We start from the raw sequence: 25,528 nt of genomic DNA, 5'->3' as shown, positions 1-25,528 counted from the left end.
AGTGATTCAGAGATAGTTGTGATACAGTGAAATGTTTTCTATGGTGTTCATACGGGATATGAATGTAGCAATCATTGCAGAATTGTTGCCATGCCACTTACCAGCACACCAGCAAGATACCAAAGAAAACATTTTGTTGAGAAAAAAATGGCGCTGAGATATTAAGTCATATTGGCGGACATATACGCAAATCGGAGACATCACAGTTCCACATGAGAATAAGACTTTGTGACAGTCGCTTTGTTGGACAAGTTTCTTTTTCTACCACTAAGTACTACCTATCAACATACACTAATGCCAAAGTGCTCCCATATATATACATGTATATATTAATTAGTGATATACAGAAATCGAACTGCAGTACTAATAAATGGCATTGTAGCAAAATTTTCTTTGAGTTTCAGTTTGGGTACATTGAATATTCTAATCATTACAATATTGCCTTGCTCTTGATTTCATCTGGACACCCCTAATGTTACCAAGAGACATATATAACCATTTATGTCTCTGATGTTACCCAACCCTTTCTATAAAATGCCTCAAGTACTTTCGGGACTCTGATTTTAAATTTGGGCACTCTCCATTCCTGTGCTAAATTCACTGATCCAATAAAGCTGAGTTTAAAAAAAAAGAAGACGTAAATTTTTAATGCATTGTTTGCCACCTGACAGACTTCGACCGATCCGGGAAAAATTATGTCATCCATATGAGTTTAAATTTCCACAGAGGGCGCCATCGATTTATGTTTACTTCCGGATTATGGGGCACTATCGAGACGATTAGACCAGGCGCAGGTATTGAGGTAAGACTCCGGTAGAGAGATACTTTAAGACCAGTTTTGAATATTTATTAGATAATATGTTTTACGGTGCGACCGTTGGGGCGAGCACAGCATGTGATCAAACAATTAATTATAATAAATTAATAAAATAAAATTAACAACGTGAAATTTGAATGCCAAAAAATAAAACATACCTATTTTTCAGTAAATTTTCATTATTCATAGTTTATAAGATTTCTTATAATTTATTTATATGTAGAACAATAGTTTAATCTCAGATACAATGTTGTTAAATAATAAAGATTTTAATATATAAATATTCATTGCACTGCATCTCCTCTTTTAAAGTGATTGTGATTATGATTGATTGATTGATTTCCCCCTTTTTTTTGCAGTAGACATTTTTTCTTAAACTTACATATAAAACTTGACTCATCATAGAGCTCCCCCCATGCTAAAAATTTTTTCATTTTTGTCAATTTATACATAGAAAATCGACTTACCATGGATTTGCCCCTCCACTTAAAAAAAAATAATTAATGTTTAATTTTATTTTTAATTTACGCTTATAGCGAGCGCAGCGAGGCGGCGCGAAGCGCCGCTCGCGTAGCGAGCTCCATAGACAACGTGTACGAACGGAGGAAATTCGAGTTGAAATCTGCACATTGTTCAAAGAAAATTTTATGAGGCCACGTGAAAACGTTCTACTATCCCAGTGATCCTTTGCGGTGCATAGCAACGTGGTGGAACAGAAAGTGTTTCTACGGAAAATTCTTACCTCTACATCGCATACATCATTTTCATTTAACAATAAAAAAAATCCTTCTAAAAACATTACAGTAAACAACACATAAGCTTACGTAAAAAAACCTGAACTTTTGCTGACATATGACGTCATTTCCTTCTCCGAATTTGTCCGACAATTTACGAAAACTGTCGAGCGCAAAAGAATGTTAACTATGACGTCACAAAGATCTCGCGTTTTCCTCGCGATACATTTAGAGGTGGATCAAGCATATGTACTGGATCATGTAGGAAGTACTCAGTATCAGTGTTAACGGTGACTCTTTGGCTGATTAGTTTTGTTTTGATGATTTTTTTTTGGCTTAGTAAATACACATGCAAGTTCCATGCTAAATTTATTGTCATATTGATCCAATCATATATGCATACGTTAGATAGGTGACAAAAAACTATTAAGAAAGAAAAGTCTAATCATTATTAGATCTACGTGCAGCCACGTCATTTTGTAATAAATAGATAAATGAAAAGAATTAAACTGTTAAAATATCTACCGGTACATGTATTTGTTATATAGTTGCATATGTGGTCAAATAGTATTGGATATCACACACTAAGAAAGGGGTGAGGGCACATGTCTACAACGCCTATATAGCGTACAAAAATTAAAAAGATTTAAAACAAAATTAATGTCATTGAGGAAAATAATTAAAACACGGGTTACAACAAGGAACAAAATGAGAAATAACAAACAAAATTTATTTTTACTGATTTTAATGATCATTATTAAAAGGTAAAGAAAAGATAAAACATAATTGTATCTACATAAAAAAAAAACGGCGTTGTGTTTATCAAAATATTTTAATACGATGTAAGTCTGTTTAACATTTTATTAATGCTCAGTGGTAGTTTGTTTAAGTGTATAAGACTAGGAAGGGGCCATTGGAATAAAAGTTTGATAATTTCGGGTTCCTTGCGGTGGTAAAAGTTTTCGAGACAAAGCCAAAGTTTTTTTGGTTAGGGCAAGTCCACGGGTTGCATTTAACAATGATGACAGATGTGTGGTTCCTTCTGCGATCGCCCCAACGGTCACACCATAAAACATATTTGCGAGCGCAGCTCGCAGGCGCGCAGCGCCGGCGCGAAGCGAGCTCTACCGACAAGGCGTGTGTGAATAGAAAATTTGGACTAGTTGCACATTCATTCAACGGATTTTTTTTGGCAATTTATCAATGTCGGACGATCTCACTAGACTTGATTCCTTCTCGCGAGAATCAAAGTAAAACTTTTGAGAGACAGATAAATTGTGTAATTTCAAGAATATCATGCTTTTTAAGTAAACAAAGCATTATATTAATTTCACTTAGTTTTTTCTCAGGGTTTTTTCAAAGAGACAGACGACACATGACCGACGTGAACTTTGACGTCACAATAAGGGGAAATTACTCTAAGTAGTTATTGTAAATCTGCTGAAATATAAATACCAAAATCTTCTCAAAATCTTGCAAAGCTAACGAATGGGGACATCTTTTTTTTTTTAATAGGAAACAGTTGTAACTTGCTCTCATTTGGATAAATGCTCACATTTATTTTATTTACTATATATTTACAGTAATTAATTTCCAGGAACGTTTTTTAAAAGGGGCGCGGCAGCATCATTCAAAAAATATTTACAAGCAAAATGGAAAAGAAATTCTCAAAATCAGGGAAATTCTAATTCGGGTGAGGAATGGTGAGTGCGTAGTATGCCTTTAGCTCTTTAACTGCCCAATGGTATCTTTATTTTCACATTTATTATGATCAGCAAATTTTTTTTTATACGTAAATTATATTTTTTTTTTAAACGGGGGGGGGGGGGGGGGGGGACTCTATGATAAGTCTATGATAAGTCAATTTTTTATATGTAAGTTTAAGAAAAATGTCTGCTGCAAGAAAAGAGGAAATAAACTGCAATAAACAATATGTTAAAATCTTTATTATTCAATAACATTGTATCTGAGATAAATTCTATTTAAATAAATAAACAATGTAATAAATTATGAACAATGAAAATTTACTAGAAAAAATAGGCATGTTTATATTTTATTTTGCATTCAATTTCATTTACGTTACGTTGGAACTTTTATTTTTATTGATTTATCATTTCATTATTTGATCACATGCTGCGCTCGCCCCAACGGTCGTACCGTAAAACATATTAAATATTTGCTTATCATGTTAAAAGAACATGGTGTTGTCGTCCCCCCCCCCCCCCCCCCCCCCGCATGTAATAAATGGAAGTGAAAATAAAGAAACCATTGAACTGCTAAAGAGCTAAAGGATTAGAATTTTCATGATTTATATTTCTTTTTGCTTGCAAAGATTTTTTGGATGAGGCTGCCATCCACCCACCCACCCCCTTTAAAAAAAGGCGCTGCTACGTATAACGTTACGTTTCAGGAAATTACCGTAATTATAGTGAATAAAATATTTGTGAGCATTCATCCAAATTAGTGCAATTTACAACTGTTTCCTGTATCTGAAGAAATGTCCTTATTCGTCAGCTGTTCTTTATCTTAGCCTTTGCAAGATTTTAAGAGGATTTTGCTCATTTCAGCAGATTTACAATAACTTCAATTAGAGTAATTTCCCCTTATCAGTGCTTATTGTGACGTCAAAGCTGACGTTGGTTAAGTGTCGTCTTACTCTTTAAAACTCCCCTGAGAAATAAAAGTATGCGAAGTATACTGTTTTATTTACTTAAAAAGCATGATGTTCTTAAAATTACACATCTTATAAGCTTTTCAAAGGTTTTACTTTGATTCTCGGGAGAACGTGATGTTGGAACGTGAGGTTGGAAACCATTGGTACTATGAATTGTGGGTCAAAATTTACTGACTCCGAAAAAATATATCGGATCAATGTGTAAACGTTTGTGACGTCACACGATTATTTTTGATTGAAAGTGTACTGAGGTGAACTTTAGAGGTAACATTGACTGTATGTCGCTTACATCGTTATTGTTTTGTCTTGCTGATTCTCGTGAGAGTGTGAAGTGATAAAAATTGCCATGATTACAGGGAACTACTGGGACGATTAAAACGATGCATTACTGGTCCGATTTACTGACGCCAAAAAAATCCGTTGAATGAATGTGCAACTAGTCCGAATTTTCTATTCACACACGCCTTGCCGGTAGAGCTCGCTTCGCGCCGGCGCTGCGCGCCGGCGAGCTGCGCTCGCTATTAATTGTACAATATGTATTTTGCTCATTGAATTTATCTAATGCGCCTAATTGGTAAACCCTCGCAATCTTACACGCACACGGCACAGGAATGTCCATCTGCCAGTGCTGTTATCTGTAGCAGAAACTTGTAGTAATTGATGGAGCTGTATTCAATCCCTTTTTGTTTTATGCATAGTATTTTAAGAATATATTTAGCATATATAAAAATAAATGTATTTTTCATTTTTATTCTTTCCAAATTTAATCTAGCATCTTAAAATTGACCTCCATAAACAGAGATGCAGTTATTCTTCAGTTTAACGTTTCTTTTCTTTTTTATAAATATTTTGTATTTACAAAATATAAAAAGAAGAATTCATTAATTTATAACAGAATTCACTTCTGTATTTACTGTTCAAGGTAGATTTTTGTAAGGAAAAAAAGGTTTGATTTCAGTATGTAAACAATAATTGTGTTGGGAGTATAAATGTATCCACTCCAGTAAGTGAAGACCAAACTCTATACAAAGAAGGAAGTTTCAATATATTCATTAAATATGCTATTAAAAACATGACAATCAAAGTATCGACTATGTATGTAAGAAAGCTCCAGAATCCCCAGTTCTAGCTGTCATGTACATGTCAAACTAAAACCAAATGTTATTTATAAAAAAAATAAATGTTATTTATAAAGAAGTCAGTTTTCATTATTACTGATTTCTATATAAAAGAGGATTTATATTTGAAAATATGATTCCTTATATGAACCCATAGAAGAGCAAAAAGTTCATTTCTGTGTGAATTTCTAATGGGCCAAAAGAATGCCACAATGATCAGTGCACAAGCTTATGGATTGATGATTGGACATAAAAACATGGCTATGTACAATCTGAACAATTTACCTTTCACAAACATAAATATAAGTAATAAAACCTTCAGTCTTAGCAAAGATTTAATCACATGACGAAGCAAGTTCATATCCTATTAAACATTTTAACTTTGCAAGTTTTCACCCTTTTTTCCCTCCATCAATGAAAGAGATACAATAATTGCATATATAATTATAATTGCATATATAACTGTTAGATAAATGTGTCATACTATAATGCTTGTTTTATTACCAGGGTATTTTCTTTTTAAAAATATCTGTCAAACTTTAAAATCTTAACTGTCCAGAGTTTAAGAATTTCCTTTGCAGCAATTTTTCATAATCTGATATTGCATAGGCTTACAGATGCTTGATAAATTGACTAGAGAATAGAAGTGTGACATGTTCACTGATTAGCCATCTGTGACACCATTTTAATTTTTGATCTATACATCTTGCCAATGTGAAAATAAGCTTTATTATATCTTATGATCATATAGGAAAAAGAAAACCAAGATATATTGACCAAGTGAAATGTTTATTCTTCATTGCACAAGATATTTTTGCCAAGAATGTAGAATTGCACATTTCTTGTTAACAGCTGTGTCCTTTATTTTGTGAAACGCAATTCTCAAGAAGTAACATAATGTATCTACCTAAAGGCAATATTGTTATTTTTTTAGTGATTGGAAAGTGATGAATTAGTATTAATCAAGATTATAATAGTAATTTTCCAATAAATCCATTTTACGAAAAGCATATGATAGCATCTCGGAGGCAATCCAATCATTTCTATAGGTACTTTTGTATTATTATAGTAATGCTGTACTTTTCAAAAGTCTCAAAATTTGAAAGATATTGAAAATAAGCTAGAATTATAATTTCAGTAAACATATTAAAAGCTATAAGGTTGGGTGGCATTGACAATAATTTGTAGTTAAATAGAAAGGGGAGGGAGTCGGAGGCGACAAAGTTCGTTTGCCCTAAGACTGAAATGTCACACTTTCATTGGCTTAAACATGACACAAGACTGCCGGATATTTCTTGATGTCAGTCTGGTGAGAATTAATGTTCGGCAATATGGCCGACGCTTTGCCTGCTCATCTTTACATTTTGATTTTTAATACAGAAACTGGGATTTGTAAGTTCTAAAAATATTTGGAGTACCGGTAGTTGCCCTTTGGAATTACTTTTGAATTAGAGTAGTTGCCCTTCGAATTGACGTTACATTTTTGTGTCCGGAGCAGCGTATAATGACAGTGTTGACCGTTGAGATTTGCTAAACCTCTGCGGAGACAAGGGAGAAAATGTAGCGGTTTAAAATTGAATGGCAACAAAACACTGTAAGTAAACAAGGGTGCATTTAGGATTTGCAAAGGGTATTTGAAGATGAAAGTGATGATTTAGAAGAGTTTGATTGTGTAAAAATGGATGAGATGTTAGGCCACTTTTACATAGATTTGCATAGATTACTACCTTTTCTGAAGAAATATTTCACTTGAAAGTTCACCTCGCCATCTGTGAGATTGGTCAACCTAATATATTTATAAAATCAGTTAGTAACAAACAGAATAAGTAATAATATGGTATGTCTTAACTACAATATAGTATGAGAAGAAGAATCCTTGTCACAGTGACCCTTCAGAGAGAGAGAGAGAGAGAGAGAGTATAAAAGCAGAACATTTTCTGCTGAAGTGTCAAATTATTTTGATAAAAAGTCATCAATATATAGGATATGTGTCCGCATGCATGTATCAAGACCAGAGTTTATAGGTAAACCTCTTATCTCTGTGAATAGTTTTATACATAGACCTTCTTTCCTAACTCTGCTTTGACTGACAACACTGGCCTGTCAGTGAGTGTAAGGCTATTAATTCAAATGTTATACCTGACATTTTAAATTTAATATATGTAGGAAACACTTAGCATCTCTTAGAGTATTGATAAATGAAATTCTGAAAATTGCGTAACATTTGACATTCAATGTGAGTGGGGTGATCTGAAATTGATAGATGACCCCAAGGTTATCTCTCAGACTGTGGTTATTATTAGAGCTCTGAACATTTCAAAGTTCACACTAAACCTAAGAAGTAAAATACTGTTGTCAGAGTCAGTGAGTGTTTTTGGTTTCCTGCTGGTGGTGTGCCTGACAGGTGTTAATGGTTTTTGAGGGGATGGCCGTGTGAATACCAAGGGAGATAACTCTTTGATCCCATGTACCGTACAAAAACCAGCGAACTTTGTGTGTGTGTGTCAACCGAGGACACTGAGCTGTTAGAGAGACAAGGTCAGTTGTGATAGATTGACAGGGATCCTTCATGTGTACAATCAGTAGGTATAGATCAGGAACCAGATTGATCCTAGAGCAGTGATTGGTCAATAAGTTATTACTCTGTTACTTTCTTATTTCAACATGAATCCATTTCAGGTGATATGGAACACATTCCATGTTGTGACGTACTATTTATCGAAATAAACAATCAAATCAAGTGTTATTTAATAAATAGTTTTTTCCCCAAAATTTACACCTAACAGTGTAGCACAGTGGGAAAGGGAGTTCACTACGAAGTCATGAGTTCAAATCCTGCTGTGAATTTTTAAATTTTTACCTTTCCAAAAATTTTTAAAATGTAATTTTTGGTTAAATATTGTAAAATTTGAAAATTCTGAACCAGTGAAAATATTTTAATTATAACAGTGGCATTGATAGAACAAGAATGAGAAAAGACATATAACACGCCACTGTATAATGTACTTTAATCCACATTAATACTGACAGATGTCCCATACCATCTTAATCTTTTTCATGTAATAGTCAATATATAAATATGTTGTGTTTTACAATTGTCTTTGTAGTAAAGATTGTAGAATATTGTTAGATGTACAGGTATGAAGGCTTATGTTTGTATGGTGATGGCTCCTACATTATAACATTGTGTTTGGTACAGGCTCAGACCTTTATTTTCTTACTTTAATGGTCGTTTGTTTTACTACTGAAGTTAAAGTGCTTCAGGATGGAAATAGATATATTCTGAATAATGTATTACATATGTATATGCATTAAAATTTTGAATTTGTTGGTACTTATTAAACATTGGTTTTTAAAATACATAAGAAGTAAGAACAGTACATATAGATGTATAGGTAAGTGGAACTGCATAACTATGTGATGAAAAATAATGTGTTTGTTCAGTCATAAAAATTTTAAGTACTCATCAGTGCACATTGATTTATGTATTGTGTATTTATGTGAGTTTATTTGTCTGCACCTTTATATTAATGGACAGTTTGGCTGGTAGTCTTATGTTGTCATGTCAGACAGTAATTACCTTTCAATCTGCTTGGTTCAGTTCTAGAGTGTATTACCTTATATGGATTCTGAGAAATGATTATGCAGATTGATAAGTGATGTACCGTTGGTAGTTTTCTCACTCATGTAAGCATTGCCAATATCTTTTTATGAATTGAATGTCAGATGTATAAAACTTGTTTATAAAATACCTAGAGGTTCTAGAGAGGAATTCATGAATTTTTAAAAAGGTAACAAAGTGATCTGCTACTTGTAAAGATTTCTGTAGATGATGAGACGGGTACATAATACATACGGGAAAATAAACTTTGACCTTAGCTTCAACTTAATTTACTTTAAAAATGGTTTTGTCTAATAAAAAACAAATGTGTACAATATTTTTGAAGTTGAAGTAAATGATGGATTTGCTAGGAACTAAAAGGGGGGGGGGATTAATTAAAAGATATCCTTTTTGTTCACACTTCCATTGCACATGCACTTTGTAATAATTTTTGTGTAACTCGAAATCATTTTAAATATCTAATTAAAATTTTTATATCTCTGAAAAAAGTGTAATCTTTGAGTGTGATTTTTTAAAATCTAAATATGTACATGTATATGACTTTCTAGGATAATTAGTTGCATGAAAATTTATTTGATTTTATAAACAATTCAGACTTCTATTAGGTGTCTGTGCTTACTTTATAAATGAATAATGAGGGATGATGGAAAAAATGTCAATGTCTAAATCTGTTATGATTTTCATGTGTACAAGGTCTCCCCTGAAAGGCCAACTTATTAATCTAAAAACTTATTAGTAATATAAAATACTTGTTATAAGACAGTCATTTAAAAAAAATGTAAATGAAATGGCAATGCCTAGAGATTTATAAATCTGTAAACTAGTGCAGATGGAGTGTGTCACCTCTCGGAGCCAGATAATTTTTACTTCCTTTAATAACAGGAATGATTCATATTTCAAGTGATTTGAAAATTGAAGGTTCATTATATTTTGTATGAGAGGTTAGTGTGAACTCTGCTGCTTATTTGGGAGAGGTAGGGCTAAGTTATGGAGCTTGTGCCCAATCCCAATTGTATTTTTTGTACAATAAAAATATGTTGAAATCATTTGTACGCAAAGGTCAGACTGACTACTGAATACAGACTGAATACTAGCAGAGCTTTCAGTGGTGTGTTTAGCACAGGTAAAAGACTTAATCAATTAGCCTGGTGCCCAGAATCTCGCTGCATCATCCAGGAAGCATGGACTCGGTCTTCCTGGTTTGTGTTCCCTCGGTGTTCACAGAGATCTAGGTACAGGCTATAAGTTGGGCTTAATCAATGCTGATAAAGGGCTGGTTTCTGTCATGTTACCTTAAAAATCAGTTGGATTGATAGTTCATTTGATACTGCATTTCAGTTTGTTTATTTGTACTATGGAGTTACCAAGAAGTTACTCTGATCAGATAAAGATAATTGTGTTTACCTTATACATGTACCTGGTAATTACATGATTTTTGTGGACTCTTATGTACCTAAAGTGCAGGTTATAGTTCTGGAGTCTGTGGTAATGGTGTAGAGTACAAGACGTGAAGACGAATGCAGTCAGTGAGAGGGACACGATAAAAGATAGATTCCTTGCTCTTGATGTAAACATACCCCAAGAAGAGGCAAAAAATCAGCGGAATAAACAATGGGTGCTACAGATACAAATGAGAGTTAAGCTGTGAGGTACACAGTCTGATAGTGACCACAATATGTACATTATTTGGCTGTACATGTAGAACATTGATAGGTAGGCTTGAAGCAGTTCTCAGGGAGCTGTGTAAATGGTCCTCCTCCGTTATTATCTACTTCCTGGACGTTTCAACAGTTGGGAGATGTCTGAGTCTTCTTATTTACAACTTTACTGTTAATAATCATTGTTTACAAGTTTTAAATTTTGGTTATTTTTAGTGTGTGACAATTTTCTAACACTAATTAACAAAGCTCTTATAAAGATTCTTTTCTATATTTGGGGTTTTCTACATAGATTTTGTTGGTGTTTATTTTTCCCTATCTGCTGTTTTGTATGGTTTGGTTTTTGTTTTAGTTCAAATAATTTTATCTCTTTCACATATAAATAATTGATCTTTTTGGGGGTTTATTGCCAAAATCTTAATGTAATATATTGAAACAAAATTTATTGGAAAGAGTAAATGGTAAACAAAATGAATATTTTGGCTGTGAAAGAAATAAAAGTTGACTTCCCATACTCCAGTACAGTAGATGAAAGGTCGCCTGTGTGTTTGTCAAAGACATTGTTCCTTTGTCTTTGAGATCAACCAGCTAGTGCTTTCCAGACTGTCACGGGCCCGGTCTCTAAGATGTAATGCATTCTCTGTGCCTGATACTCCCTGCCCCAGTCTCTAAGGGGCTGTGCATTCTCTGTCCCAAATACTCTCTGGCCCTGGTCCCTGAGAGGTTATGAATTCTTTGTCCCTAAGACTCCCTGCCCCCACAGCTATACAGCTGACACAGGGACTGGTTTATCGTCATGATGGTAGGGGGACAGTGTGTAACGCCACCAGTGTCAGATGTAGTGAAGCTATGGACAGTGATCAGGTAGGGGTGATTATTGTACTCCCCAATATCTATGTCCAGGTAATTGTGACCTGTATTTTTGTAGGCCATCTTGTTATCACGTTATCTGTGCTGGTATATAGCAGTTCTACAGTAATAGTGACTTTAAAATAACCTTCCTAGGATATGTTGTTCTCCCCCGCAATGGAAAGTGTTTGCGGAGAACATAATTAAGACTCTACTTGATTTCTGAACTTTTCTGTCACTTGTCATAAGTGATTGGTCTTTAGTCACAGCTAGAAGAGTAGTACTTGTAACATCTCTCAGGATACTGAGGTAATGATATTACTGTGAGATGTAGTTTTTGTTTTGCCAGCTGCCCTGTTTAAACAGTTATTGAGATGTTTAGTCTTGCACTTTAGCTTTTGCAAGAATTTATCACTTTTCTCAGAGATTCTCACATTAGTTGTGTCGTGTGATTGTTGCAATTTCATTGAATGTATTTAGAGGAAAAATTCTTTAAAACCGTGTTTGGATCTGTGGACAAAACTCATTACGTGGGAGGCACCTCAACGAGTAGCAGATCAGTTCACTGTTAGACAAACCAGAGCCATTTGCTTTCAAGCTACAACTTGTTTTGGGAAAAGTTTTTCAGGTTTAATGCAGTATAACATGGTATGATAGTTGTTTGGTCCAAATCTTCTCTTACCCCGGTGTAAGCAGACCACTCCGTGGCTAAAGCGATGCTCCCCTCATCTGTGATAAGAGATTACAGCCTTCCTAGTTACACGGCAGAATGTAGAGAGATATTGCTACCAGGTTTTGCAAAAATAAACATTCACATTATTCCAAACTTATCCTGTTTTAAGGTAACAAGTATTAGTTGTATACACACATGCCAATCTTGGAAGGATAATGCATATCCCTGTTTCTTGTCATTCACAAGAAATAAGATCCTGGCAAATCTTCTTTAATTATTGTATAATAGGTGAATCCAGTAAACTAGAGTTAAGTTCTATAGCTCTACAATGTGGATCAGATTGATGTGTAGGCGGTAATTATAGAGTTAAGTGTCTATAGCTTGGTGTCTGCAATGGAATAGTTGCATGTTCAGGTATAGTGAAGTGTTAAAGTTCATGTAAATGAAGATTATAATGATGAAAAAATGCTGTTTCTTCCCCTCCCCCCAAAAAACCCTATATTTTTTCTCTTTTGCTGATATCTAACTATACTGGTGAACTCTAGCTCCAATACACAGTGGGCCATCACTTTAGATTTATACATGTATTATGGTAGATTGTCCAGGCCTCACTATCATCAAACCACTCAACTAGGACCTCAACTAGAATTCTTAAAAAAGAAAATTATGAATATTTGAGGTAAATACACTCAAGAATTGACCAGAGGAAAGTTGGTTACAGTGGAGCCAGATTAACAATAATTTTAGAAATAATAGACCTTGGAAGTATGTTACAACACTGAGTTTTTATTTGAATTTTTCTTGAAGGTCAAACATCCATACCACTGAAGCTGTTGTTTGCATACTTCAGTACCTATAAACTAGCATGGTATATCAAAGCAACTAATATTTCTGCTTGAATTCTGATCTCCTAGGCATCAATGCAGCAAATTGCTTAATGTACCAAGATCTGATATGGATTCTACCATACAGTTAACTAGTGATTATATGACTTCATGATAATCAAACAATGTGGAAAATTTTATGAGGCTTCTTTACTCCATCTTTGTCACGTTGTTACCCCCAAGCAATTTGTGGATGTTTTCTTTTGAGATGAAATAAGATTGATATTTGAAAGTAACTCAGTTTAACAATTTTTGTTTAATTTTTTTGAGATTTTACTTGTCATGATGCAATGCATGTCTCTGAATAGAAGAGGAAGGGCATCAGTGAGTTATTGAAAAGTTAGAAATCCTGATGAATAGATAATGCATATTAAGCAGGTTGGGATGTTTTATGGGAAACTTTTACCTGTTCACCTGGAGCTGTAGCATACAATTGTGTACAAAACAGAGATGATGGATATACGTACAGTCGTATAGTCGTAGTAGTCACTTAATGAATTACAACTGTCAGAAATATCAGAAATAGGCCCAGTGGGTTAGAAAGCTTATCTGTGGAACAGAGTGGCTCTAAAACAACAGATTTCCTGTTAGTTTGTACCTGTGTTACATACATTTTGTACATAGCCGATCAGTTCCTGTACGGTGGCTGTCAGAGCTTGTGTTACCTGCGTACCTATTTGTTTGAGCTCTGTGTTAAGATAACATTGGGTTCACAACTACGACAAGAAAAATGTTTGTTCGCAGTTACTAGTTAGTGTTTTTGTATTTAAGTCAATATTAGTTGAAATCAATATTTAAACTGCAAATACTTGAGTCTGAAATACCTTTCCATTTTTGTGAGTCACTGAATATTACATGATAAAATGTACTTTGATACTTTTAAATCACATTTAAAATTGAAAAATTTGTAAGACTTAAGTGAAAGAACAGACTGCTTTTAGTAATGAAAATTTAAGAAAAATAACTTTGCATTCATCATGGTTCAAGGAAAACCTTGACTATGAATAAGTTGAAGTTGCAATGAAATAGAGAATGATATTGAAGCATGATATGTCATGGATTGTGAACTGAATACTTACATGTCACTGACTGTTTAGGAACTGTAGGAGCACATATATTCGTTGGGTTAAAATTCTGTTGTTTTTAAACCAAAAAAAACCTTAATTTAATTTCGTTCTATCATAATCTCTAAAATGTATTATGTATCGACTCAGTGTCTCTGCATGTATTTATTAATACTGTGGTTAAATTCATCATGGATTTAATTTTGTAAAATAAGTGTGTAAAAGCAAATAATCCTAATGACATCATATTGATGTCTAGAAGATCATCTTATTTTTAAAAATTGATGTTTTGGAGCAAATATATGATGTTTCCTGACTGTTTTTGATGAGGATCGAAACACAGCGCATGCTAGCTCTATCACTAAATGCATAAATTTGCCTAATATGCTAAATGTATATGTATACCAATGTATCTAACCAACACTGTAAGGGAATAAAGTAAATATTATGTCATATTTCAAATAATTAAATGAACTCCTATGTGATCATATACCACAAAATCAATTTTTTCTCTTGAAATTTTAAATATTTCAAATGCTAGGTTATGGAAAATTAATACATGTAGTATAATTTGTATTACTCTCTTATTACGTGACAAGCAAATCTAACTGTTTTATTATTTATTAGAGCTTACTAAGCAGAAATGGCTTATTAAAAGCCAATGTTGTTACCCTGTTTCAATAGAAAATTCACCAGTCATTGACAATATTAGTAATTATATCATATAAAAAATGTTATTCTGCCTTCAATACACCCATGAATACCGGTACACATGCCCGAATGGATTCAATTATTATGATATGTCTTTTTTTTGTGGGGCTAGTATAGTGCGTAGATTAATAGCTGGTATGAAGAGGTGCTATTTCAAGTCAGATTTTTAAAATCTATAGACTTCAAGGTTAAGACTCAAGAGAACACACTGCTTATATAAATGAGGGACTGTTTAAATATCACTGTTTAGCTAGAATAGACAAACCGAAAGAGGTCATACAACTTTTAGTTTTGCCCTCAGGAAAACACACGGGATCTGGACATTTAAAACTGGTTGACATGGAAATCTGAAGGCGCTTTAATTCATGAGACTGTCGGATGTAAGATAGAGACCCACGTTCATAGTCGACACGGCTCAGTAAGTTGTACGCTATGGCTACTCATCCTTGGTGAGTTAAATATACGAAAAAACGTTCCAATTTTTCCAGGAATCTGTAAAGTAATTCCAATAAGTGATGCTGATTTGATCTAGGAGTTGGATAATATAACTAGTTGAAAGTTGATCTATTTTGAAAATGTTGTGCTAAATTTGAAAGGAGGACTGCATGGGATATTGTATTACTGGTGCCTCCACCTTCCAACCTAACTGGGGGCTGAATCATCTCCTCCAGGAAACAGTTTACACATATCTATGTCAACTGGTCATCTGTGTACATGTAGTACTAAAACTAAGTTATAAACAAACAGGTGAAGTGGGTTATCTTAATTGCCAGCTCTGGGGACGGACTCGGTATTTCACTGGTACACATGCTGTCCCAGCTACTGTGCTACTATGGGCTACTGACAGTGCCACATGGGTTTTTATAGTGTAGGTAGGTGATATCTTCTTCATTGGGAGTAAGTAAGACCAAATTTATTTTCATGTGTATTTGGGAATTAGGATCGATACTGCAGATAATCCATGTAAATTCTGCTGTTGATAAGACAGGCCATTGAGAGAATGATTAACTCACGATATTGTGTTTGACATTGGCTATCGAACTAACAGAAATGCTGATTAATCTATAATCCTTGATAAGACATTTCTACTATCTGATTTTAATATGTATGTTCATAAACTTGAGAAGACCCTTTTGAATAGTGAAATGCAGGAAAGATTTGGAATGTATCGTTTAAAAACTATAGAGGGATGCAACATAATACTCTTTTCAAAACCTGAAATCATAATGGGGGTAATTTATTACCTATAAGTTAAACTACTACAGAAATGTGAAACATGTTTTTGCTATAATAGATTTTGGCTTTTATTGAAGTGTAAGTCTAAGCTCTGTACTTTTAAAAACTGAACATTCTCTGCAGCTTTCCCCAAGTACATTGATAAATGAAACACTGAACCATTGAAACAAGTGGCATGTTGTTTGTGAACTGAGATCTTAATGAAGTGAAAGGTTGAGATAATTTTGACACACAAAAGATTTGCTTTGGGTAATGGACAACTACGTTTTCATGCTTTGATTGAATTAAAAGCAAAGCGGCATGAGAATGCAAGGAGTTGTTTCGAAAAAGATATTGCGTATGTAGAAATGTTTGTTTTTGTAATTAACCAATTATTTAGTATAATGCGGAGAATTCTACACTGATCGAGGTTTATAAGGAAATTATTTTAATTCGGGAATAGAGGACAGTTTAGTGGTGTGTTGTCAGTCAGGGAGAAGAGATAGAGGAATTAATTGTTATTTGTGGGTTGTAATTCCTTGTTTTTATTGTGGATCACTAAACAAGTGTGTTTTATACGTAACCCTCCGAGGTCATTGTTTGTCTGATCTAACAGGCATCTCGCTTTCACTTTGATGCAACGTCGCCGGAGAATCGCGTACAGTGCGAGTGACACGTTACTGGAGATGTATTTTATCCAGTATGTTGGTTATTGAATTTCATCAAGGATAATTGGCTCATACTGGAGGTTCAATGGATGTAATTTGTGAACTTTGAACAGTGTACTGGTACTCAAACTTTCTCTTATTAAGTAAGTTCATGTTCCTGAGAGCGATTTGGGAACAGGTGCTTGTAAAGTTTTTGCCATGACAATTGTCATGTACTATATGGAGTAAAAACAGGTCACAAATTATACGTTTTACTTGTCAACATTTCTGAATCATAACTTCCTCATGCATGGCATCATCAGTGATTAGGGCATAAGAGCAAGCGTTACATGTAGACTGGGATAAATTGATTCCCTGTTTCCAGTGACCACGCGGCGTGTGCTTGAAATTGCTAATTTCTATATAATTAGGTAGGTAATCATCATATTTGTAATTTTTTTTTCATGGAAAAAAACTAATATTCATCACTAGCTAAGATTTTAGATTTGTTTACAGGTACTTTATCATTATTTTCACTGCCAAAATACTTGGCTGTCCAAAAAGCTGCATTTTATGCAAATTTGGCAGTTTTATTATTTGTGCAGGGTTTCAGAAAATCATTTTAATTTAGTAGACAATCACGAAATATTACTTATTCAGATTTGCATCTTGTGCGAAATAGAGTGTTAGTCAGTCATGCATGATCTGCCACTATGGCAGCCTGGGACAGTGGGGTAGCTGATGGACTCAAGTGCTTTGGCTGCAACTTTAAATGATGTCTGAGATAGTAGTTATCAGGTGTTGTAAAATGAATAAAGTTAAGTTTTTTTTCCTGTAAAACATCTCTGTCTAGTCATATCCTGAACATTTAAGAAACACATTTGTTGCGTGTATATTTTACAAATTTGTATCCTGTAAACATTTGAAATTCAGTTTCTTGGTATTTAAATAAAAGAAGAGGGTAGTTTGTGAAATGGTTTCAACAAATGGATTAAAACATTAATGAAGTATAAAACCAAGAAGTGTTTGGTATATATATGTTTGTTTATTTGACTAATTAAGACTAGGTTTATAAAATATATTTAGAATACAGGTTTAACTTTACACAGACTTAAAGTCTGTGTAAAGTTAAACCTGTATTCTATTGTATATGTGTACCTGTGTGATTAAAATCGATAGCCCTTTGTTTTAAAATAGCTGTCGGTGTACTTTAAATTAGTTTACCTGGTAGTTATTTAACTTAGACCAACTTCTAGCCTGATTATACACTTTCACTGTCAGTTATAATCACTTAGAGATGTTAACAGACAACAGACAGCTTTCCTAGTGATTACACAGCTTACAACAGTTTACTTGTTATACATACGTGTAATTGCAGCTTACATCTTTTTGGTTCATTAGTTTATGAATTACACATGCATTTCTGATGCATTTCAAATTCGACAGACCTGTTTACCTATCGAAAGCACCAGTAAAACCCGCAAGTTGATGAATGAGCAGGGATCATGTCTCCTTCAGTGCTGTTTTAATTCTATGCAAAGCATCCTTTCGATAATTCAAATTCATATTGCATAATAGATTCCTATGAATGTTGAGCTGGAAACAATGTCAATCAATTTTGTATTACATTAATGATTCGTTGAGTAGTGTAGTTATTATAGAACATATGCTATATTGCATTCATAATTACCAGCTTAACTGGCCATAAAATGTCAGCAAGAAGGTGTTCACATGTTTTATGGTTTCATGACCTCAGCTGTTTCAAATGAAATCTTGTGAAAATGATCTCAGTGAGTATTTGATCTGACTGTATATTGCATGGTTGCAAGTTCAGGTCATTGAAAGTAGCAGTATCTGTGTGTACAGAACGTATTCAGTACATGCATTGAATAATTTATTATTGAAATAGTTATAAGTATTGAATGATTCTTATTCATCTGTAGCCAGTTTCACCCATTGGAAGCAACTAGATAGGAAATGTAGCACATTTTGATTATGTATTGTGTGTTTATGATAGTTTTATGTGCAACAAAAGTGAACTTGATGTATTTTGGAGTCTTTTTATGTATTTATGAATGGTTTAATGTATTTAGGAGTGTTTAACGTATTAATATGAGAGTTATTTTATGTACTTGTAGCTAACTCAGATCCATGAAGCCACACGACTAAGATGAAGTTATTCCTTCCCCTGCTCAGTACGACCATCTTACTTATCAAGGTCACCTGTGATCCAATCCAACAGGGTCAAGGTAATTTTAAGTTTATTATCCCACCCCACCCCCCAAATCTGAACAAGAATATTTGGTAAGAGTGTATCACTCAGATAAAAAGTCTAATGAATCAAATATTGTGCCACCAAGTAGCACTTTTAAGTGAAGTTATCAGTCCTTCCCAAAGGTCAAATAAAACGGTTTGATATCTTGGATTTTAAGCAAAGGAGAATTAACAATTAATCACTGTATTGCTTAAGTCTTGGAAAATCAATAGACCTTGAATTTACTCATATTTGGCTCTAGAAGTATGTGATTGTCTATAAACTGTAAATTCAAAGTACCAATACCCATTTACTGAGATGTCAGTTCACTATGTTTTCTAGTCATAGTTTTATTTTTTTTGTCTTTTTTGCGATATCAATATATAACTTTACTTAACTCACTGAAACTGCGTCAAATGTTAATGAATTACTTTTGTTTCTTTCCAATGAATGCTTTACAAGGAGGTCAAGCTCAGAATGCTGTATTGAATGGTCAGAATGGAATCCATGACAGTGAACTCAACAAGGTAAACAATGACCAGAAACTGTCCAATCAGGGAGTAGCCAGCGTAACCAAGGCTCCCAAACGCCGCAAACGCAAAAAGCACCGCAATGTCTCTGTACCAAAAGAGAACATTCCCAATGCTGGGGTCAGGGCTCCAAACCCAGCAGACATCAAAGACCCTGTGTTTAATGTGCAGGATATTGTGAAAAAAGCCAAAGAGGATAGCTTAAAAGAAACCACTCAAAACAGGGGTGTTCCCCAAGTGAAAATGATCCAGGATGTCCAACAGAATAAAATTGAGGGCATCCCAGTTCAAGCCTTTACAGCCGACCAGAAGGCAAAAAATGTGGTGGTGGGAGGGGACATTAATAATCAAAATGTTGTGAAAGAAGGAAACCAAGCAGCCAATCAGATTAATGGACTGCAAAGTCAAGACAGTCAAAACAATGCAAAAGTTCCTGCAGCCAATGCAAATTCTTATGATCAAGTCGCAAACAATTTAAATAATGTGCATCAAGAGGTTGTTCGCGGAAATGTTGAAACAAATAACCAAAATCAACAACAGTATAACAATAACGCTAATAACAATGTGAATAACGCTAACTTTCAGGTGAATAACAATAACAATTTTAATAATGCCAACAATAATAACTTTAATAATATGAATAATAACAACAACAATGGCTTTGTTCAACCTGCTGTAAATGCGGAAAGTCAGCGACCAGGAATGAAGGATAGTCTAAAGATTGTGTGGGATTGGAGCGACTTTCTGATCAACTACGAGACGTATGTCATGCCAGAGCAGAAAAACCGCAGGGCACCGCAAGCCACCACAGGAGAGCCCTGGCCAATGCCGCAGTATTACGTTGCAAAAGCTAACAAAGTGTATCGCATCGACAAGGATAAGTTTCGATTTAATATTGTCAAGGAATCGTGTGATATCATAGAGAGGGCAGTGGAACGTTACCGCGATATGATCATAGAGGACACGATAATGGATATGTACAACAATCTGCAGCACGCGCAGGGAACTAGTATCCGAGACGTCAGCCTCAAGTACAACGATGACATCTACGTTAAAGCGGAGGCAGTGCAGGTCGTCAACATCAAAATCCGCAGACCCTGTACCAAGTTCCCGAATGATCAGATGGACGAATCTTGTGAGTACATTATGGTAACATTTTGCTGTAGAACTGTGTAAAGCTAGAGCAGCTAAACCCATTTTTTCCTCTTTTGTATGTCACAAATAATAATAGATCTTGATTTCACTATTGAAACAGGTACTGGTATGTGCAGGACATTGCAATATGGAATTTTTGTTTGGCCTTTTAAAAAGTATCCACTGCTAAGCTAAATGAATATTTCTTTAACTAAGATGAGGAAATTTGGCTGCATTTTTAACATGTCTCCAATGAATTTCATAACTTAGGCATGAATTTTATGAAATTTGTTTGAGCCTCTAAAAAAAATGTCAACAGTGTTTTTGTGTCTTTTTTTTGGTGCTTTCAGCAGATTTTCACCATGTGTAGATAAAAAAAATATAAGTTTTCAGTTTATTTTTTCATAAAAAATATTCAGAATTTTAATACCTGGTAATATTCTTTTTTGAATAGGTGTGCTTTTTTTAGACTCAAGAATCTTGTTTGTCAGGTTTTGCTTGAGAATTTGCTTTAACTGCAGTCTAGTGAAAACTTTTGTCATTTGATGATAAGAGATCAGACAGGATTTTATCAGATGGAGGTTTAGAATTTAATATATGGATTTTAAAAGAAAAAGTAGCAAGATGTTTAAAAATAAAATTCTTCGAAAGTCTTTTCATATATGTAGTGGTGTATCTGTTGAAACAAATATTTTATTATTCATATTTTGTGTCAACATTGCAAAATTCTCTCATTGATTTTGTGAAAGAAGTTTCCTTCCCTTCAGTTTCCCATGTGATCTAAAACTATCAAAGTTCAAAGCAACAATTGTTTTCCCTGATGCGGTTTTATTATACTGTCCCACTTACAGAGTAAATGATGCAAGAAGCATTCTTATCTTCACCCACCAATTCCTGTTTGTGAACTGCTGAAGCTTTGGTTATATCATAAGACTATTAGATTATACAGAGTTTGGGACAGACAGTATGTTTTAGCACTGTATCCCCAGCCATGGATCACTATGCATAACTGAGGAAATGCATAGCTCCAAGATTTGGAAGAGTGGTTTAGTGTTAGTTATATATATGTCACTATTGAAGCAATATAAGATCTCTTATGATTTGTGATACATGTAGTATATGGTTTTATCCTATGAATTTGGTGGGGGGTTTTTCCCAAAGCCTTGGCAAATGGATAGAAAATGCACATCTCATTTGATAAAAATCAAATACAATCACAAATCATTAGAAATTCTTTTTATCCTTTTATAGATCCTGTTTTCATGTGTGAATTATTATTTCATTGGATTTTTATGCAAAGAATTAACCTTAAACATTTCAATAATGCATAAAGATTCCTTGTGACATCATCATAATATATAGATAATAAAACATTATTAAGAGGGCTGAATAGGTATTGCCTTTTTTAGACTGTTTTGTTCTCCTTAGAAGAAGAGCTCTATATAAAGATATATTAAATGATCAAATTTAAAAGCAGCCAGACAAATCATATCAAAATTTAAGATACATGTAGATTTGATGGGTAAATCGTTGATCAACCAGCTTCTTTAGATAGGTGATATCCAACCCATAATGAAACAGACATGTGATGAATAAGGATGTTTCAGGTGAAGGTCAAACCCTGTGACATCTGATGAGTAGACAAACACAGATGTTTGACTTTGGGATCATATTTAACAATAATTGATCTGAAATTTAAGTCTAAAATGACAACATGCAAGGCCTCAATTTTTTGTGTTCTTTCTGCGTGTGACTCAGTGTACATATTAGATAAAGATATAGGTACTCAGGAAATAGTTCAAACAAACTAGGGCATACAGCCAAATGTCTCTGATATTTGTTTTAATAAATGAAAAATTTCAACAGAAACTAGTATACATTTGAGAAGATTTGCATCTTCACAATGATTGAACCTCGTATAATATTTAAATATTTTCATATCATTGTACTTTAATAATAAAATGTACCTTATGGACACTATGAATGAGAGCCTATCATATAACTGTCATTTTAGATGATGTGTTTGTGAAGAAGTCAGGGTCCTACATCTGGGCCAATGAGGTGTGGGGTGCACTGCGGGGTCTGGAGACATTCAGTCAGCTGGTGTTCCGCGGGACGGACAACGTGGTAAGTCACATGACAGGTCATCATCAAGCATGCAACAGAGTCAAAATTCATCAGCAAACACACAGTCAAATTCATCATCAAACATACAAACAAACACACAGAGTTCAAATTCCTCATCAAACACATGTAGTCAAATTCATTATTGAACACACAACAAAGTCAAAGGTAATGTCAAAGACACAGAGCCCAAATTCATAATCACTTTCCCTCAATTTGGGAAATCCAATGGAAAGATGATCAAAAGCAGTCAAATTTAATATGCCCATTTTGTTTGATAGTAATATTTGATGTTATTTTTTCTTATTAAGCTCTCAAAATTATGTGCACTGATATACTACACATATCAGTCAGGGATGCGACTGAAATCCATCATATTGAAAAATAACTGATTATTGTCATTTCTACTAACTTACAGACTTACCAATTTGGTAAAAATGATGAAATATAGTCATATTCATTTTTCAGAAGTCACTCTATATCTTAAAATAAACTCCAAATAGTTATGACTGTTTTTATCATTATTTTAAAAATGATTGATTTCTGTTATAACTAAAATTCAGTTTTATGACTAGAAATCATTATTTTTAAATAAATTGGTAAGTCTGGGTGCAATTAATTATCTCATTTGTTTTACTGGGGGCACACTAATTTATCTTGGTTTTAACTGAGAAGCAAGGTGTATAAAGATGTATAAATTATTTAGTTAGTAGAAATGACAATCAGTTATTTTTCAATATGGTGGATCTGACAGCATATATTAGAGACTTTAATGGATAAGTCATTCAATGAGTTTTATAGCTAGAGCACGACCTATTACCTCAGTCCAAGCAAAGTAAAACATGGGAGAAGGACCCATGAGGTCCTGATATAGCAATGCACTGAATAATTGATACAAAAACAGACCCCAGGGAGGTTATTTAGGGCCTTATTTATAGGCTTAAAATACATGAACCCAATTGCACCATATGTTCCAAAATTGGACTTTAGAAAAGTTCTTCAATAGATAAGACATCAAAGGTAGTCAATACATGAACCCGGTTACATTTATAGTTCCTGAACTGAACATCAGAAATTTTATTTAAGAGAGAAGTTAATCAATATTTAAAAAAATTTGGTAAAAACAAAAACATGTACCATAGATATGTACAATTGGAAAAACACAAATATTGTAAATTCATCTAGAATTCCTTTTCAAGTGAAACTTTATGTCCTTTTCAAATTTAAAAATTCTTTTTTTTTCTTCACTTTTAGCTGTATATCAAAGATACTGTGATCAATGATTACCCACGATTCCCTCATCGAGGAATTCACATCGACTCTTCACGGCATTATGTTTTCAAAGAGGTCATATATGATGTATTGGTAGGTATCAATGCTATATCACTATGCTTTGAAGGCAGGATATATAAAATATTTCTAACAAGTTTGAGGTGATGCAAATCTCACGCAGTGCCTATGAATTATGAAAAAGCATAAAAAATTCACCCCGAAAATCTTCAACAATAATCCAGAGCTTTTTTCATCAATATCATCAATAATTTAGTTTCTGCTATAAACAAGTCTCTTTGTGTTGCATTTTTGTTCTGTAATGATTCTTATAATCTGTTCATTGAACTTTTGATCCTAAGGGATGGCATTATCATTTTACCTCGTGTTTACAATGGCCTGTTATTAAGTTGGAGGCGAACATGATATTGAACTATACAGCCCTTCAAGGTTTTAATCTGTTGCATAATTATAACTAAGGTAACAAATTCACAGATCGATGCCGATTACATTGCTTTCATTTTGTTCTGACATCTGGGACAAAGAAATGAATAAGTTTTTGTAGTTTGAACAAAAGTAGCAGGTAGACATAAAAAGCAGACTTGTTTCCATCAGATACTGTTGATTAACTGTGGCTGATGGTCCTGCCCATACAATGGTTCCTATGGTTGTCAATTCATTGGTCCCCTGCTCGCTAAGCAAGTCCGACGTCCAATGTAAATGTGTAATTTCTTACATGAACAGAAAACCGTAAGTCGGACCACAAAAAATACATAAAGTCATCCACGAAAGAATCTTATTGTGCAAAGGGTCGTTATTTTCATCTAATGATTAATTCTTTCTGCCAACAAAACAACATTATAGGGACCTCTGTTGGTCGAATACCTCTCTAGAGAGGAGAGAATTATAAACACTAAGGCAATAGATAAAGACTTTGTGGCTGCCAAGGATTGATTTTGTTTGTTATATTAATGTAAATAAGACCCTTCTTTTCATAAAATCTATCTACCATAGATACTTTTACCTTATTTGTTTTATGCAGGAAACAAAACAAATCTTCTCTGGACATATCTACATTTCTTTGAACACTTATCAAATTTTCTTTTCTTCAAAAGACTTCTAATAAGGAAGGTATGGATAAAGATTAAAAATTGTAGCAATAATTCAATTTAGCATTGCTGCTATGCAATGGAAATCCAATACTTCTGAGACCCTCAAGTGTCTGTTGACCCTGACAAAGAGCCGTTGTAAGGTGAAGAAAATGACTGATCAGTGGTAGACTGGTGTAGTGCTGCACCATCCATCACAAACCTGACACCAGTAGGGGGCCATTTACTGTCTATAGGCTCGGAGACAATCTCCCCAACAGTTTCACTTTATCTATTAACTTCTCAGTGTCATTAACATAAACACCTTTAACTTTACCATCATGATCATTGGAAGATAGCTTATCCCTCCAGATCCTTGGATAAGTTGGAAGTAGAATTGATCAGGGTCCCATTCTGCAGCTGCCGTGTAGTGAACAATCTGTCTGTCTGTCCGTCTGTCTCT

At 34.0% G+C, this 25,528-nt stretch overlaps 1 protein-coding gene across 14 annotated transcripts in view; it reads left to right on the top strand.

Moving 5' to 3' along the window:
• Window positions 1-699: 699 nt before the first annotated feature.
• LOC128187025 (beta-hexosaminidase subunit beta-like) overlaps window positions 700-25,528 on the top strand; it is a 36,002-nt gene continuing 11,173 nt past the window's right edge. For 2 of the 14 annotated variants that reach the window (XM_052857092.1, XM_052857079.1), the window contains exons 1-5: window positions 700-802; window positions 18,805-18,915; window positions 19,368-20,585; window positions 22,599-22,711; window positions 23,963-24,073. In XM_052857092.1, coding sequence (XP_052713052.1) covers window positions 18,837-18,915; window positions 19,368-20,585; window positions 22,599-22,711; window positions 23,963-24,073 — 1,521 coding nt within the window. In that variant the 5' untranslated portion in view covers window positions 700-802; window positions 18,805-18,836. The other 12 variants (XM_052857086.1, XM_052857083.1, XM_052857085.1 and 9 more) reach the window with 12 other exon arrangements.

The sequence above is a fragment of the Crassostrea angulata genome, chromosome 6 (assembly GCF_025612915.1).
Source record: "Crassostrea angulata isolate pt1a10 chromosome 6, ASM2561291v2, whole genome shotgun sequence".
NCBI classification, from domain to species: Eukaryota; Metazoa; Mollusca; class Bivalvia; order Ostreida; family Ostreidae; genus Magallana; species Magallana angulata.
This window is presented reverse-complemented; position numbering and strand designations above follow the sequence as displayed.